This window comes from Parasteatoda tepidariorum, chromosome 1, assembly GCF_982258835.1.
Source record: "Parasteatoda tepidariorum strain Cologne lab strain chromosome 1, Ptep-v5.0, whole genome shotgun sequence".
NCBI lineage: Eukaryota > Metazoa > Arthropoda > Arachnida > Araneae > Theridiidae > Parasteatoda > Parasteatoda tepidariorum.
The window spans coordinates 27,978,060-27,993,106 of record NC_141755.1 but is presented as its reverse complement, the minus strand read 5'-3'; the positions used below and the strand labels follow the sequence as shown (position 1 = coordinate 27,993,106).

Sequence of the window (15,047 nt, the reverse complement as noted above, 5' to 3'; positions counted from 1 at the left end):
AATACATATATTCTTGATATTGACGATTGGCATTATTAGAAGAGTACTTCTTCAACAATTCGTAAAATGTACGAGATCTATCACTAATGAAAACTTCACAAATTTTAGATTTAAAAAAAAAAAAGGATTTCTAAAAACTGATACTGCATTAATCATGTTAAAAAAACCAGGATCTTATTAAATCACAATTATATAATAATTATGTGAACTTTTCAGATAATAATCATCCCACACAGGACAATTTCAAAGTGCACCGAATGGATTTCTTAAGAAACTAGCATTAATTAAATTTATTAATCTCCAATGTTGTTGTTACTTATTCCTCTTGGCCCAGAACAAGGCTAGACCAAGTCCAGAAGACCATTCACCGACAGAAAATTATACACCATCGCCGGACCCTCCAAGATAAAATTCTTCTCTTGCCCCATACAGGACTGCAAATGATCAGGTGTAGCCTGGTGAACATTACATTTTAAGCACACAGGGAAAGTCTTTTGACCCTGAACAAATAAATGCTAGTCCGCGGGTATGACCACTGGTTAGTCCTGTGATAGCTGTCTGCAGCTTCCTATCACCTTTTAGCTCCAAGGCAGCCCCAGGACTATTTTGTTGATACCAATAATGACTAGGTGGGAATCCTCCAAGTCCTGTTATTGTCGACCTTTACTTTTGCATAGATTTCATTGTATGTTAGAAGGCCACTACTATAGGATCATTAGAGCTCTCCTTGGCGAGTTCATCGGCCAGATTTAATCTCTTATTTTCCAGTGATATCTATTGTTTCATATTCAATTAATTACGTTGCTATTACTTCTGATCCTGAGTCCCCACTGACTTTAAAAATGTTTAAAAGTAGTAGCAAAATTAAGAAAGAGCTAAGAGTAATTTCATTTCAGATATTTAAATTTTTAATGTTAAGTTTATTAGCAAAATTAAATTCGAGTGTGTTTATATTTCCTTTGAAAAAAAATATGTACTGGTTGTAACAAATCTTTTGAAATATCGATGATTGCTCGACGTTTTCAAATTTTTAATACCCATGAGAATCAAACTCTGAAAAATGAATTCGGTTTTAGAAGAATTAAGATGAATCGAGTGTTTCTGAGTACATTGCAATTTAAAAGAATTGTGTGGAAGAAAATAGTACGATTTTGAAAAGGACTGATCATGATTTTTCATAATTAAAGGCCATTTTAAATTCCCCAGTGAAAAATGTAGTTGCTACCGCAAGAAATCATTATAAATGTTTATTCGTTATGAAATTAACTACTTGAAAGTGCTTTGAAAAATCATGAATATATCTGAATATTTTTATCAGAATATAAGCTTACAAAATAATCATTTCTATAAATAAATTTAAAAAAACCAACTGCTTTCTTAAAAATATAATAATCAGCTTTAAAAATTTTACTATAATTGAAATATAACATTAATCTTTAATGTTGCCACAACAAAACAACATAACTTTTATACTGATCTGAAAAAAAAATCAAGTTTTAAAGAATCTATAGAATATTTAAAACCATGTAATATTTATAATAATGATTGGTGTCATATTATTATAATATTATTATTGTATTAACAACTTCTTATTTAGAAATTGCCATGTCTTTTTAATTTAATATTTTACTTTTCTTTCAATATTTAACCTAATGATATAATTTCATCTTTCTATTATTTCATAGCATGTCTTCTAATGTTAAAGTATTAAAAAGAAACTCTGCATTTTCATATTTAAGGAAAAAAATGTATTAAAGCTAGCTTCTAAATTTTGCACAACTTAAAATGCATTAATATAGAAAAAAATTTTAATTTAAAAAGCAGTGCGATGTAGTTTATTTTATTGAAAAACAAAAACTTAAAACCGGAAAATAAGTCGTTTTATTAAAGATTTTTTTTTAATTAAAATTGTTATTTATTTATTTATTTTGTTATTAAATAGAACATATCTGCCAACTTTTATTCTCTTAAAGTCAATTAGTTTATATTTACACAATCATAATGAAATAACATTTAAATTATATTTTTAGACAAAGATATTTATCTAAAAATATAATTTAAATGTTATTTTCGTTTTACTTAGATAAAGCACCACACTATTATATTCATACTATACATTTATTTATATAGTTAATTTATTTAAATGTAGTGGAGTTCAAAATCCTTTTAAATGAAATTTATAAATCTAAAAACTTACGAGAAATGCATAAAATTTGCTCTCACTTTAACCCTTTGACGTAAAATTTTTATTTAAACATTTTTTTTCGTAATTTTTTCATTATTTTACATAAAATGTAGGTCAAAATCAGAGAAAATATTATGTTTAGCATTTTATTAATTTATGGTAATGATATACGGCATGAAAAATCGGTGTCTGTGTTAAAGGTTAAATCTTCCAAATACGGCTCACTTTCAAACAATCAGTTTTCAAATTTAAACTTGAAATTATTCATATCTAAGAAAAACAGTAATTAATCTTTGAAATTTCTTTAATTTACAAAATCAATTATTGATTAATTTTTTAATCTGAATGAAAAAAAATTTCAAACTGCACTTTTTCTTAAAAAAATTTTTTATTCTTATATAAATATAATTCTTATGATCTAACAGATATTTTTAAAATTAAAAAATGCCAAAATATATTTTTGATTGTAATTAAATCGTCAGAAAACAACGTATATTAAAGAGGAACTGGTGTCCTAACAGCGTCAAAGGGTTAAGGATAAAAATAAAATCTCGTAATAGTTGGAAGTTATTAAAGTATACTTAATCAAAATAAATAAAACATAGCAAGACAATTTTTCTATGACAAATAAATCGATATCAATATATTTTTATTTATCATGCATCTTATAGATCTCTGCGTTCCGATTTTTCCATTAACATTCATTATATAAAAAATCTGATTGAAGAGTATTCTGATACTTTAACATTCAAAGACAACAATCTTCTAAATGCATAATTCTTTGTTTTATTTATTCATGCATTGCTTGCTGAATAATTTCTAATGCATATAAAACGCATATATTCTTTCTAATGCATATATTCTTTGCTTTATGAATGTGTATGTGTGCAAGAGCACAGAAAAACAAAACTGTGGTGGAACTTTAAATAATTTTTGAGCATAAAGGAACAGTTTCTAACCTTATTAACAAAACATCGTAAACTTTATCTTTTCTCGCAACACTTCCTAACTTCTTATTTTGCTTCTTACTTGCCTTGAGACATGGCAGCTAATAGCTATCGGGCTGCTCTATTACACAAGTCTTGTTTTTAATAATATTCCTTGGACACATACACAAATTTAAAAAAATGTATCAGCTAACTAAAAAGAATAGTATATTACATAAATGAATTGCAGTAACAAATATATTTCTAAATGGCTAAAAAGAATTAAATGAAATCAGTTAAATCAATTTAACTGTTTTCACGTAATTTACAGTTTAACGTTATAAACATGAATAGTAAAAACTTTATGTAACATTCCAATTTACATTTTAACGTTATAAATTTGCATACCAATCTATTTTAACATTCCAATACACATTTTAACGTTATAAACATGCATACAAATTTATGTAAAATTCCAATTTACATTTTAACGTTATAAACATACATACAAATTTTTGTAACATTCCAAATTACATAAACTAACATAGATTTCAACGTTACATTTTAACGTTAATAAATTAATTATAAATTTTAATAAATTAATTATAACAATCCAATTTACATGTAATGTTATAAACATGCATACAAATTTATGTGATATTCCAAATGATATTTTAACATTATAAACATACATACCAATTTATGTAACATTCCAATTTACATTTTAACGTTATAAGCATACATATCAATTAATGTAACATTCCAATTTACATTTCAACGTTATAAACATGCATTCTAATTTATATAACATTCCAATTTACACTTTTATGTCACACACACAATAAGCATATATTTTAATTAATTAAATCTTCTAAAATTCGGGTGAAAATGTTTTGTTAAAGATTGAGATTTTTCATGATTTTTTAAAGCAGGTTTTATGTTGTTTTTTCTTTACATACTGTTCATGAAGATTTCAAACATTATGCCAACAAGAAAAACTTTTTTAACTCGAACTTACTAAAACATAATTCGTAATAATTGTTTTTACATTTAAAACTAAATTTGAATTTAAACTAAGTTTCAAAATCAAAGTTTCGCTTAAAATATAGAATTACACTTGTATTTCTGGAATAAATAACTCAATTAATAAATTCCTGTTTTATACCACACATAAAGGATATTATTTTAATCAGGACTTGTGAACTAGTTTGTTAAGTTAAAAAAATTTGGGCAATAAAACCATGGTGCTGCTAGTTATTTTATAAATAAAACAAGTATTATGAAACATACAAAAATTCTCCACAAACACTAAAACCTCACTATACTATGAATGAAATTTTAGAAGGTTAATGAAATCATAAGAAATTTTAAAGGTCAACGATTATTTACTAATTAATCCTAAAAGTTACCATCTATATTTACAAAAGATTCTTAGTTAAACCAAACAGTCTTGGGAATGTAACCAAATTATTTCAAGAAACAATTATTTCCGATAGCCACAAGAATACCTATTGTAATAAAGATATCTAGGTGGTTTTCTTAAAACATTGAATTTCAATAAAACATAGGCTGAATGAGCTCAGAAATGAGCTAAATAGGCTGAAGAGGTTTTCAAAGAATTTTTTTCCGTACATTTTTAATATAATGAAGCTAAATATTTCGTGTTTATTTAAAAATTCGCCAAGGAAAAAATCAGAAAAAATTTTCAATTGAAACTTATTGTCAGGACAGTTTCTTCTTTCAAATGACGTATAAGTATTTTCAAAATATCCTATTCTGATCTTCATGGATTTGGTTTTCATAATTCCATTTCCCCAAAAAGAGACAATTCAATTAGTTTTTGAAATTTCAACATAAAAAATAACGAACAACTTTATCAGATATTTATATTCTACAAATAGCTGGTTTATTTTGATTTTAAAAATAAAAAAACTAACCTGATCCGCCTTTTTAAATTTGTAAAATTTCGAGTTTCTCTGGGCTTAAAAACGCTTAACTTTAATAAAAAAAAAAACAAGCTATTTTATAAGATTAAACTTATGTTTCTTCAGTGACAGAGATTTTCAATAAACCTGTTAACATTTAGTTCCTTTCTTTTCAAGCAAGACAAGAGCAGAAAAGCAATTATGTCACTGCTTCATGAAACTATAAGCTACTTTAACTGATAGCTCAAATAAGTTTATGGAAGCACTTTATTACTTCTTTCAATAAACCAAAATCAGTTTTAATTCATCCGTTATGTAATGATATTTGATTCCTTGGCAAAGTTTTAAGGATAATACAAATGTCATGAAATTAATACTTGACTAATACGACTACAAGTACATTTTAAATTTAAAACAATGTTAATTATTTTAATAAGACTTATGATTTGATAATGAGTAGCATCATTGTGATGAGTTTCGTGGGAGGAATTGAAAAAAAAATTTTTTTTTTGTAAAAATACTTAATTTTAACGAATACATGATTATAATACATGACACATGATAATTTTAAACTGAATATTTCAGGACGAATTAAAAAAACTTAAAAAAACTAGACTTCTATAAAGTATTTATAGTGAAATTTTTATCCCTGACTGTCACTTATAATAAACAATTTTTTTTTTTTTTTTTATGTATTTGAAATATATCCTAAATCGCATTATTTCATACAATTCTTTCCCATTATACGAAATAAACATGATTTGATGATCAAGTATTTTTTTAAAAAAAATTCATTCATATCACAAAGAGTTGAAGAAGCATTAATATCATTTCCCGGAAATATTTCAAAATGAGGTTTTAGTTGCTAATTAGTAAAAAAAAAAGTTACCACCACGGTTTTTATGTTTTTCTCTCGCTTCTGCAGGTATTTGATTCAATTGGTAAATTCTCATTTGAGTTTGGCACTTACGGCAGTGGCGACGGGGAGTTCGATTGCCCAGCGGGAGTATCAGTGAACCGGATAGGACAATTCATCGTGTCGGATCGCTACAACTACCGCGTCCAGCTATTCGATCCGACGGGCCGATTTCTCCGGGCATTCGGCTGCGAAGGCCGGACAGATGGTCGCTTCAACTACCCTTGGGGTATAGCTACCGACAGCCTGGGATTCATCTATGTCTGTGATAAAGAGAACCACCGAGTACAAGTAAGTTTCTTTAAATGCTTATGGATGGAGAAATGCGCAAAATCTTTCTAATAGAGAGATTTTGCATATCTCTCTTCTAGAATAACGATTTATTTCCGTTTAAATAAATTAACACTGTGCCACCTTACGTTCATCGGTCGGAGAAGGGTGCAAAATATAGATTATTATGCAGAAGGAAGAAGTTTACCGAACGGAGAAGGGTGCTCTGTTAAAGAACTTTAGCTCTTTTTTACGTAGCATCCCACACGTTCACGAATAGTACGTTCTACTCGCTGTAGAGCAGCGGATCTCAATTACATTCGACGACAGAATCCTAAAAAATCAACCTTCCTTCGACGGTAAACCGACTTCATAAATAAAGTAATTAATGTAACTGTGAACGCATTAACTTCTAAAAGACTACTTAGTTTTTAAAATATTTATTTAGAAGAAGGAATATTTTTCATCTTTTCATTATTAATAATCTTAAATTAAGATTTATGTGCAATAGTTCGCGTGCAGGTCGTCGGGCTACCGACGATTCATTCAAAAATTATTTATAATAGTTCAAAAATTATTTAACAAATTTGAGATTTGAATCTTCAACACTATAGTTTAAAAAAAAAAAAACTTTTAATTTGTTTCTAGTTTAAGAAGCGATACACAATCGCTGAATTCATCACTGATCCCACTTCAATTTTATTATTTCTGGCATAAAATGTACCCTAAAAACATTTTATTTAAACTTTAGAATTAGTTATATGGTCCTGCAGATATTATTACTTTTAGACAGACTGAAGAATGCAAAATGATTCATTCAAATATACAAAATGTTCCGTGAAGACTATTCTTAAACTGTATTTTTAAACTCCCTCTCAAAAATGAAGACAAAATCTTACACAAATGGAGGTCACAAACTAATATTTACGTGAAGAAAAAACAAGAACTGCAATCAAAATTTAACAAATCACAATCAGCGAGGGCGGATGTGATAAAATGAAAATGAAAAACTTATATCCCTTTCAAAGATTTGAATTGTGCGCACAATATTCTTTACTTTATGGGTGACCGTACAACAGAATTCAAAACAATTTCACAAGGATTGTCTACATTTATAATGCATGCAGAATTACATTAATTAGTATATGTAAGGAACATTAGAGAAAGTTATGTATATTTTGGTGACAGGTATAGGCAGTCCTTAAAAAATTTAAAAAGTGGTTAAAAAGTAAGAAAATAACATACATTTTAATAAATTCGCATTTATTCCCACGCTTAATATTTCGGAATAATTATATGAAATTGTGAAATCCCTGGTTTTGTGTATTTAAATTTCAAGTGAAAGTTTCAGGTTCCTATTTCAATGTTATTAACTTTAATTTGACTACAGCCTAATATTTCTGAATTTTAATTTTTTAAAATTAAAGTTCTTATATCACTTTTCTGGCCACTAAGAATGCACCGACAAAAAAAAACGAGACCATTATCTTCTTCGTAGAGAAATATTTTGTTTGAGTTTTCATTACATTTTTAATAGCAACTGTTAGTAATGCATTGAAAATGATGGAACATTTTATTCTTAAAATGATTGTTATGGGAGGATACATCTAACATAAAAATAAAATATTTAAAAATATATATAATTTGTAAAGATACTATATTTGTCAACCACCTACACGAAGGGCTTTAATTTTGAGCTAAAAAACAGAGACTGCATCACGTTTTGGCGTAACTTCAAAATTTAGCTTATGTAATCCAATTGTGCAATTCTGTTTCTTTTTATATACGCATTCAATTTTACCTCGGAAATATCACAATAAGATAAGATTTGTTTATTTCGTATTTATCACGAAGTCAGAAAACTGTGCTAATTTTTATATATATATATATTCATTACAATGAGAAAACAGATTAGAGAAAAATATTTTCTTATATGACACAGTTCATATCAAAATTAATAATCGAAAACCATTTAAAGAAATTAAAAATAATAAATTAATACACTTTTTACTTACAATTCGAAGAAACTCAGAGATGACCCACTTAGATATAAAATTTTATATTAATCCGATACATAGAAAAACTTATAAGAAAACGTAAATTTTATCTTTATATATTATTCCTTTAGAAGAACTGTCATTGAACAGGCTCGTTTAAAAGAAATGGATTTTAATCAAAAATTTCCCTGAATATTCAAAATGGTTACAAAATATAGTTTAATATTTGATTACCTATTTATTACATTCGATTTCAAATAATTTTGAATATCACAACAAAAAAATAATTCAACGACATATATAAGAGTTAGGATTTAGTTGTTATACTTTCGAAGTGCTCACAAAGTTTAAAAGAAGAAAATTATTTACTTGGTTGTTGTATAGACCTTCGAAAAATTTCTCGTGAAAAGCTCACTAATCTTTCAAATTTTGAATCCAGAAAGCCGTCTTTTTTTTCTTCTTTTTTTTATTCTATTAAGGTATGAGAGAAAAAAGGAAGTAGTAAAGCGGTGAGCCCGTGCAACGATTCTTGAATCTACTTTTTTTTTAAATTTAATTTTATAACTGTCGTGAACACCCGATCTAATTCAACTCCGTAACCCAGAAATTTTGAACCCTATTCAGAAGACAATGGAACTTCTGGATCAAGTATTGGGATAAATTTGCCTTCGTGGAGAGCTTTCTGATGGAACTAAAACTCAATTGTGTTACATTGAGAGGGAAACCACGAAAACCACCCATTACAGAAGTCGAATTCTTGGACATAGATGACCCCACTAAAAAACAGGAGCAATTGTACCCTTGCCTTAATGGCCTAAGACAACAACAACAAAAACCGGAATGCAATTTAATTAATTAAAGCTTACTAAAACAATACCTCTATCAGAATTTTTTGTGTATCGATTTCTTCGAAAACGAGAACGAGCTCTTGGTCTTCAAAACCCTTATGTCTATGCTTTTTACAAAATGAATGGAAAATATATAGCAAAACTTTTTTTCTTCTTTTTATTCTATAAAATATATAAGTTCCTTGATTATTTTCATTTTAGGTGTTCCAATCTGACGGAACATTCGTCGGAAAATTTGGCAGCCTCGGAAGTCGTCCAGGTCAACTAGAACACCCCCACTACATTGCGGTCACCAACACCAACCGCGTTGTTGTCACTGATACCAACAACCATAGAGTCCAAATATTTGATGTGAATGGTCGTAGTCTAACAACATTCGGATCAGAGGGATCCGACGAGGGTCACTTTAAATTCCCAAAAGGAATTGCTGTAGATGACCAAGGCTATATCATAGTGAGTGACAGTGGCAACAATCGAATACAAATCTTCCTGCCAGATGGTACTTTTCTTCGATGTTTTGGTACGTGGGGTACAAGTGATGGCGAGTTTAAAGGCTTAGAAGGACTTGCAGTTACCACAGGTGGAAGCATCATTGCCTGTGACAGGGAGAATCATCGTGTTCAAGTTTTCTAAAGCAGGTAACTCTCATTTACTTTCTCATACAATTCACAATTGTTGTAGTTCATTTACATCGCACTAGAGCTGCATAATGGGTCTGGGAAACATCCCTGAAGATGATCCGAGGACATGCCATCACAATTTTGATCCTCTGCAGACGTGATGGCACCCCCGTTTTGGTAGCCCGACGACCTGCACGTGAAGTCGAGCACTTTACTGTAGAACAGTTTAACGAGGACCAATACCGCCCACCCTCGGTCCTTACGCAGACTGATCCAAGTGGTCACCCACCCGCACACTGACAGCAGCAAGTCATGTTTGACTTCGGTGATCTGCTGGGAACCGTGTCTTAACGATCAGTCCATTGCGGGACCATAAAATTCACAAAGTAATCACAAACTGAAAAATTTGTTTAAAAAAATTAAATTGCTTAAAAGTGAAGTTATAAAAAATTTAAAAAAAAACTTATTTTGCATTATTTCTCACATTACATAACACTCAAACGCGAGACTACTATGAACTCTGATCATGCTTGTTGCTCAAGGAACTTTTCCAGTTCTGCGCAACAATGGCAATTTGAGAAAAACTTGATTCCATTTTACGAAGTTCTGCCAATTTAAAACTCTTTGCTAAATGAAATCCTGGTTACTAAATATTGTTTTAAAATGTCTCGATTTTACTTTGGATGAGTAGTTCTTCAGAAGATATTCTCTTCAAAGACTTTTGGGAGATTTATGATGGTCTTAATCGAATTGCAACTTGAGAAGAAGTGATGTGATTATGGATAACCTAACCATGTGATTTAATTGGATACTTGTAAGCGACGTCACTCGTGTGTGCCTTCTGGATCGACAACTGCCACAATTTACCTACGATGACGTCACTTGCATGTATCTAATTAAGAGGAAATTGGATATTAGGATCAATAGCAACAACGAAAGACAACTCAAAACAACTTCAATTAGAACAATAAATAAATAAGTAAATAAAAATAATGCCCATGAAGCAGTAATATTAAAAAGAAAGAAAAATGAATATTTGAACAATTCTTTTTTTATTTTTTTATTCTTAATGTTGTTTCGTTTTGTTTATGGGTCGTACAAAATTATTGAATCTGGTTTTTTGTCTGAATGGTTCGTTGGTTGGCTATTACATATCTATGGGTATTACAAAAGAAAATCCAATTTTGCAATCAAATGGTCGTGGCAAAAAGGGACCTGTATAGTTGCATATGATTTTAGTATATTATTGCAAGAACAGATAATATTAATGTCTGACGAAATTTTAATTTAGTTGCTAATGTTGAATTGAAAGCACAGTCAAAAATATCAAACATGCAAAAAATATCTAAGTCATATCAAACCCGTAATACACAGATAGGAAAAAAAAAATAAAAATAAAAACTTTCAAGTTTGATTTAATCTTATTTCTTAAACGAAATTTAAAACTAAAAATAACTATCTAAATTAAGTTTCGAATATTCACGCAAGTTAAAGTTAATTATTAATAAAAGAATATTTAAAGTGGAAATTATGTTTATTAATATCAATTTATTAAACAAACTAATGTAGTTTTATTATATTGATTTTAATAGCTCTAATTAGGAATGAAAGTTGTAAGGAATTATAATTCAGAAAATTGTAGATACAAGTAATGGGAAAAATCGCATTGCAGAAACTTTTTACTGGGAATATCAAGCAATTTTCAATAATGAATTAGCTGAACAGAAGCTGGTCATCTAGTGTATAGAAGTATTTTAGATAGTAGTAAAATTTATGTCATGAAAAGATTTTCTTGTTTAATAAAAAATTAAAAAAAATCGTGATTACCTCAATAATTCTTAAATTGAAATATATAGATAAAAATAGTGATTGGCTAGGTTGCTGATTGCCAAATCAGAGAAATTTCCATTTCGATAATTAAGCTACTACCACTTAAGTAGCCTTTGCAGACTAAAGAGAGCACTGCTAACTTTAAAGTAACAGATATTAAATCATATAAACAGTATCATAATCACCAAAAAAAGGATTTATTTTAATGTTTTCTAGCAAATCACAATTCTTAATCCACAAAAAACCCAGACTTTATAGAATTTGTTAGTGTATGATTAGTATTGTGTCGATTTTACTCGGCGAAATCAAATATTCTGCTTTCTTTGTGACAATTTGCGAGGTATTTTTAGAGTGTTTTGAGTTTATGGTGCCACATAAAAGAAATGTATACAGAGAGAGATTATTTAGAAACTCATGTCTTTGTGAAAGTGAGAAAGCAAAATTTTACTTTTCGAATTTAACATTTTAAAGTTATTTTTAAAACATAACCAATGTGTGTTTACTAAGTTCTAATATCTTATCTTCTCTGCTTTTTTCTCTCTAGAAAACAGAATTGTCTTCAAACTTTATTGGCAGCTGGTTCTGTATTATTAATAATTGTATGAAGAGAAAATAATGTCTCCTTTTGTATGAGCCTTCGCTGTAACTTTCACTTTTGAACTTGTTTGTCATATACTCTGTACAGTGCTGTAATTGACCTGGACAACCGTAAGAGGCGCCTAATCTTTCAGTTTGTTTACCAAGGTTATTTACTGTAAACTCTCCCAAACTAATTCAAATGTTTGAATTAGGCTTCTTGTCAATTTTTCAAAACTACGGAAAAGCAAACGACACTGTATAACATTTATACAGTTTACGTTTTTGCTTACTGGAAATGTGAAGATAAAACAAATGAATGGATTGATTAGGTTGTAATGGTCTCTTGAATCTACTGTAATCGATTTAAGTAAAGAAATGTACTTATGCAGTTCTAAAGAACTAGTTTACAAATCCTCTGAACTGGTCCTTTAAAACTACGGAACTAGACTATAAAGCACTTATATCTGTTAAAATACCTTCGTTTATTTGTTCGTTTGCTATTAATTTCCCTTACAACAATTGTCATCAAGTAATAAGTGTTTAGATTTTCATAATGGATTCACGGGATTTATTTTTTCGATGAAGGCAATTAATATGCATAAAAAATAAATACTATGGAAATTGGACTTAAAGGATGACAAAAGGACAGAATTTTATCCACACATTTAATCTTTGTTACTAAATTGAAATTAGAGCTTTTGTGAACAAACGTATTTTTAGATAGTTTTCTTTTTCTCACACGATAAATCTTTATCAGGTTTTTTAAAACTGCAATCTCAATTGTTCTCAATTCTCAATCTCAACGATTCAATTGTTCTCCATCTCAATTTTAAAACAAATTATCTTCATAGCTAAAAGCATAAGGAACAAAATTAAAATTATTTCGCGCTGCAAATTTGATACACAATTTTAAATTTAAAAAGTTGGATTAATATTGAAAATGTTCAGGAAAATCTGATTTAAAAATTAGAATTTTTACCATTCCTTATATTGCATATTATAAAATTGCAATATCTGAAAAATGGAGAGAAAAAACATTCGAAAAGAATTGTTTTAACATCTGTCCATAAAAAAAAAAGGAGAAACGAGATACTAAGATTGTTAGCTCGAAAAGCTTTTATGACTAATATCTGATTCGAAATCGTAAGTCAAATCTATTTGGTAAACATAAAAATGTACTTATTTCTCTTGAAACAAATATTGAAAAGAGATAAACGAAATTGATTTATGACACGCTGTTATTCTTTAAATTTCTTAATGCATAAATACTAGAGATAAGAAACATTTTTACTAAACATTAAAATATTAAATCACTAAATAAACAGTAAAATATTATATCGTTTAAAAATTGCTAATCAATCTATAAGTTTCAATGAATGTTTTTCATATTTTATTTTACCTTTGGATAAATTAATGAATTTTAGAAAATTCAAAATCGTGGTTCATAGAAAATTTCCTAATGGGGTAGAAAAATGTGAGCAATTATCAAGGAATGTTTGTAACTTAGTTATTTGATAAAAATTTTTAAAATATTCTTTTTGATACAAGAAAAACTTATTGATTTCAATCGTGCAATTGTTTCTTGTCCAAGGGTTTAGAGAAACAGCAAACTTTTTTTTTTTTCATTTAGTGTTTTAGATGTAAGAGTTTCTGGTTATGTGTTTTTGGTTTGTATGAATTGTTATTCTGTATTATTTACCTTTGTATAAGACCTCACCGTCCGGTACGAGTGGGAGAATGTATTTTATAGAAGTTTCCTGCTGAAAAATAAAATTGTAAAAAATATGTGTAATGTATTATGCAATATTTTCCAGCATAGTTTAAAATTGCACACACTGGTGAAACACTTTACTTAACCCCCGTTAAAAATTATTTCATGCACAGTGACGTAGAGTTGGGCAAAACGAATCATTATTGAATCAATAGAATCAAATCACTTTGGTGGTTGGAATCAATCACTGGTTGAGAACCGATAATGATATACAGGGGTTGGACAAAATAATGTAAAAACCTCCATACAAACACATTTTTTTCATCTTTCTTAAAAACTACTTAGATAATCATTTTACAAATTTAGAAATGTTTAGGTTATGCGATTTCTCACACTTATCATGAAGTTTAAAGCTTTTAGAGGTTTGAAGAACTGAACATTAAATTACAAACGGAAAATAAAGTTTTTGAACAGCTTACATATTTATGAAAATATGGATATTCTCATAAAAAAAAACTAATTTTTTGTCTGACGTTTTTTTTTTTTTTTGTTTATTCATAACTTTAAAAATATTCAATAAAATTAAACAATTTTTCGAGCAATTTAAAATTAATTACAAAGCTATTGCTGTAAAATTTGAGAAAAATGTGTTTAAAGATATGAGCAATTAAAGTAGTTTTTTTATACTGCGTATGCGCGGGAAAAATTTAAATCGGATTTTTTCCATTGATTGAAAAATACGATTCACTACAAAATTATGAAGAAAAAATATTTCATTTTGTTCACGCGTATGCGCAGTATAAATGAACTACTTAAATTACTTATATATTGCAAAGTTTTCAAAAAAAAATTTTTTTTTAAGTTTCTAAACAAAAAATTTTTTATAAATTTTAAATTTCTTTAAAAATTTTGTCTAGTATTATTGAACATTTTTAAAGTTACAGCAGAAAAACGTAAGACAAAAAAATTTTTTTTTTATAAAATTGTCTTAATTTCCATAAACATTTAAGCTAGGTTTACGAAATTTTGTGCAATCATTGCATATAAAAACCAAAATATTTGTTACAAGTTACAAATGTTTTACTAAAATTTTTGTCATAGGGTATTCAACAACACTATTTTCCATTTGTAATTTCTTGATGGTCCCTCAAGCCTCTAAAAGCTCTCGCATGATCTAAGCACTTCTGAAGTTATAAAAAGATTCTTCAAGTATTTCTTTAGACATATGAAATGTACTAGC

The 15,047-nt window shown here is 28.3% G+C and overlaps 1 protein-coding gene across 4 annotated transcripts in view; it reads left to right on the top strand.

Annotated features, from left to right (window-relative positions):
• tn (tripartite motif containing protein thin) overlaps window positions 1-13,881 on the top strand; it is a 33,788-nt gene extending 19,907 nt beyond the window's left edge. For 2 of the 4 annotated variants that reach the window (XM_087160847.1, XM_087160866.1), the window contains exons 4-6: window positions 5,962-6,243; window positions 9,269-9,705; window positions 12,062-13,881. In XM_087160847.1, the coding sequence (XP_087016973.1) occupies window positions 5,962-6,243; window positions 9,269-9,700 (714 nt within the window). In that variant the 3' untranslated portion in view covers window positions 9,701-9,705; window positions 12,062-13,881. The remainder of the gene's footprint in view (window positions 1-5,961; window positions 6,244-9,268; window positions 9,706-12,061) is intronic. The other 2 variants (XR_015432984.1, XM_087160854.1) reach the window with 2 other exon arrangements.
• The last annotated feature ends 1,166 nt before the right edge of the window (window positions 13,882-15,047 follow it).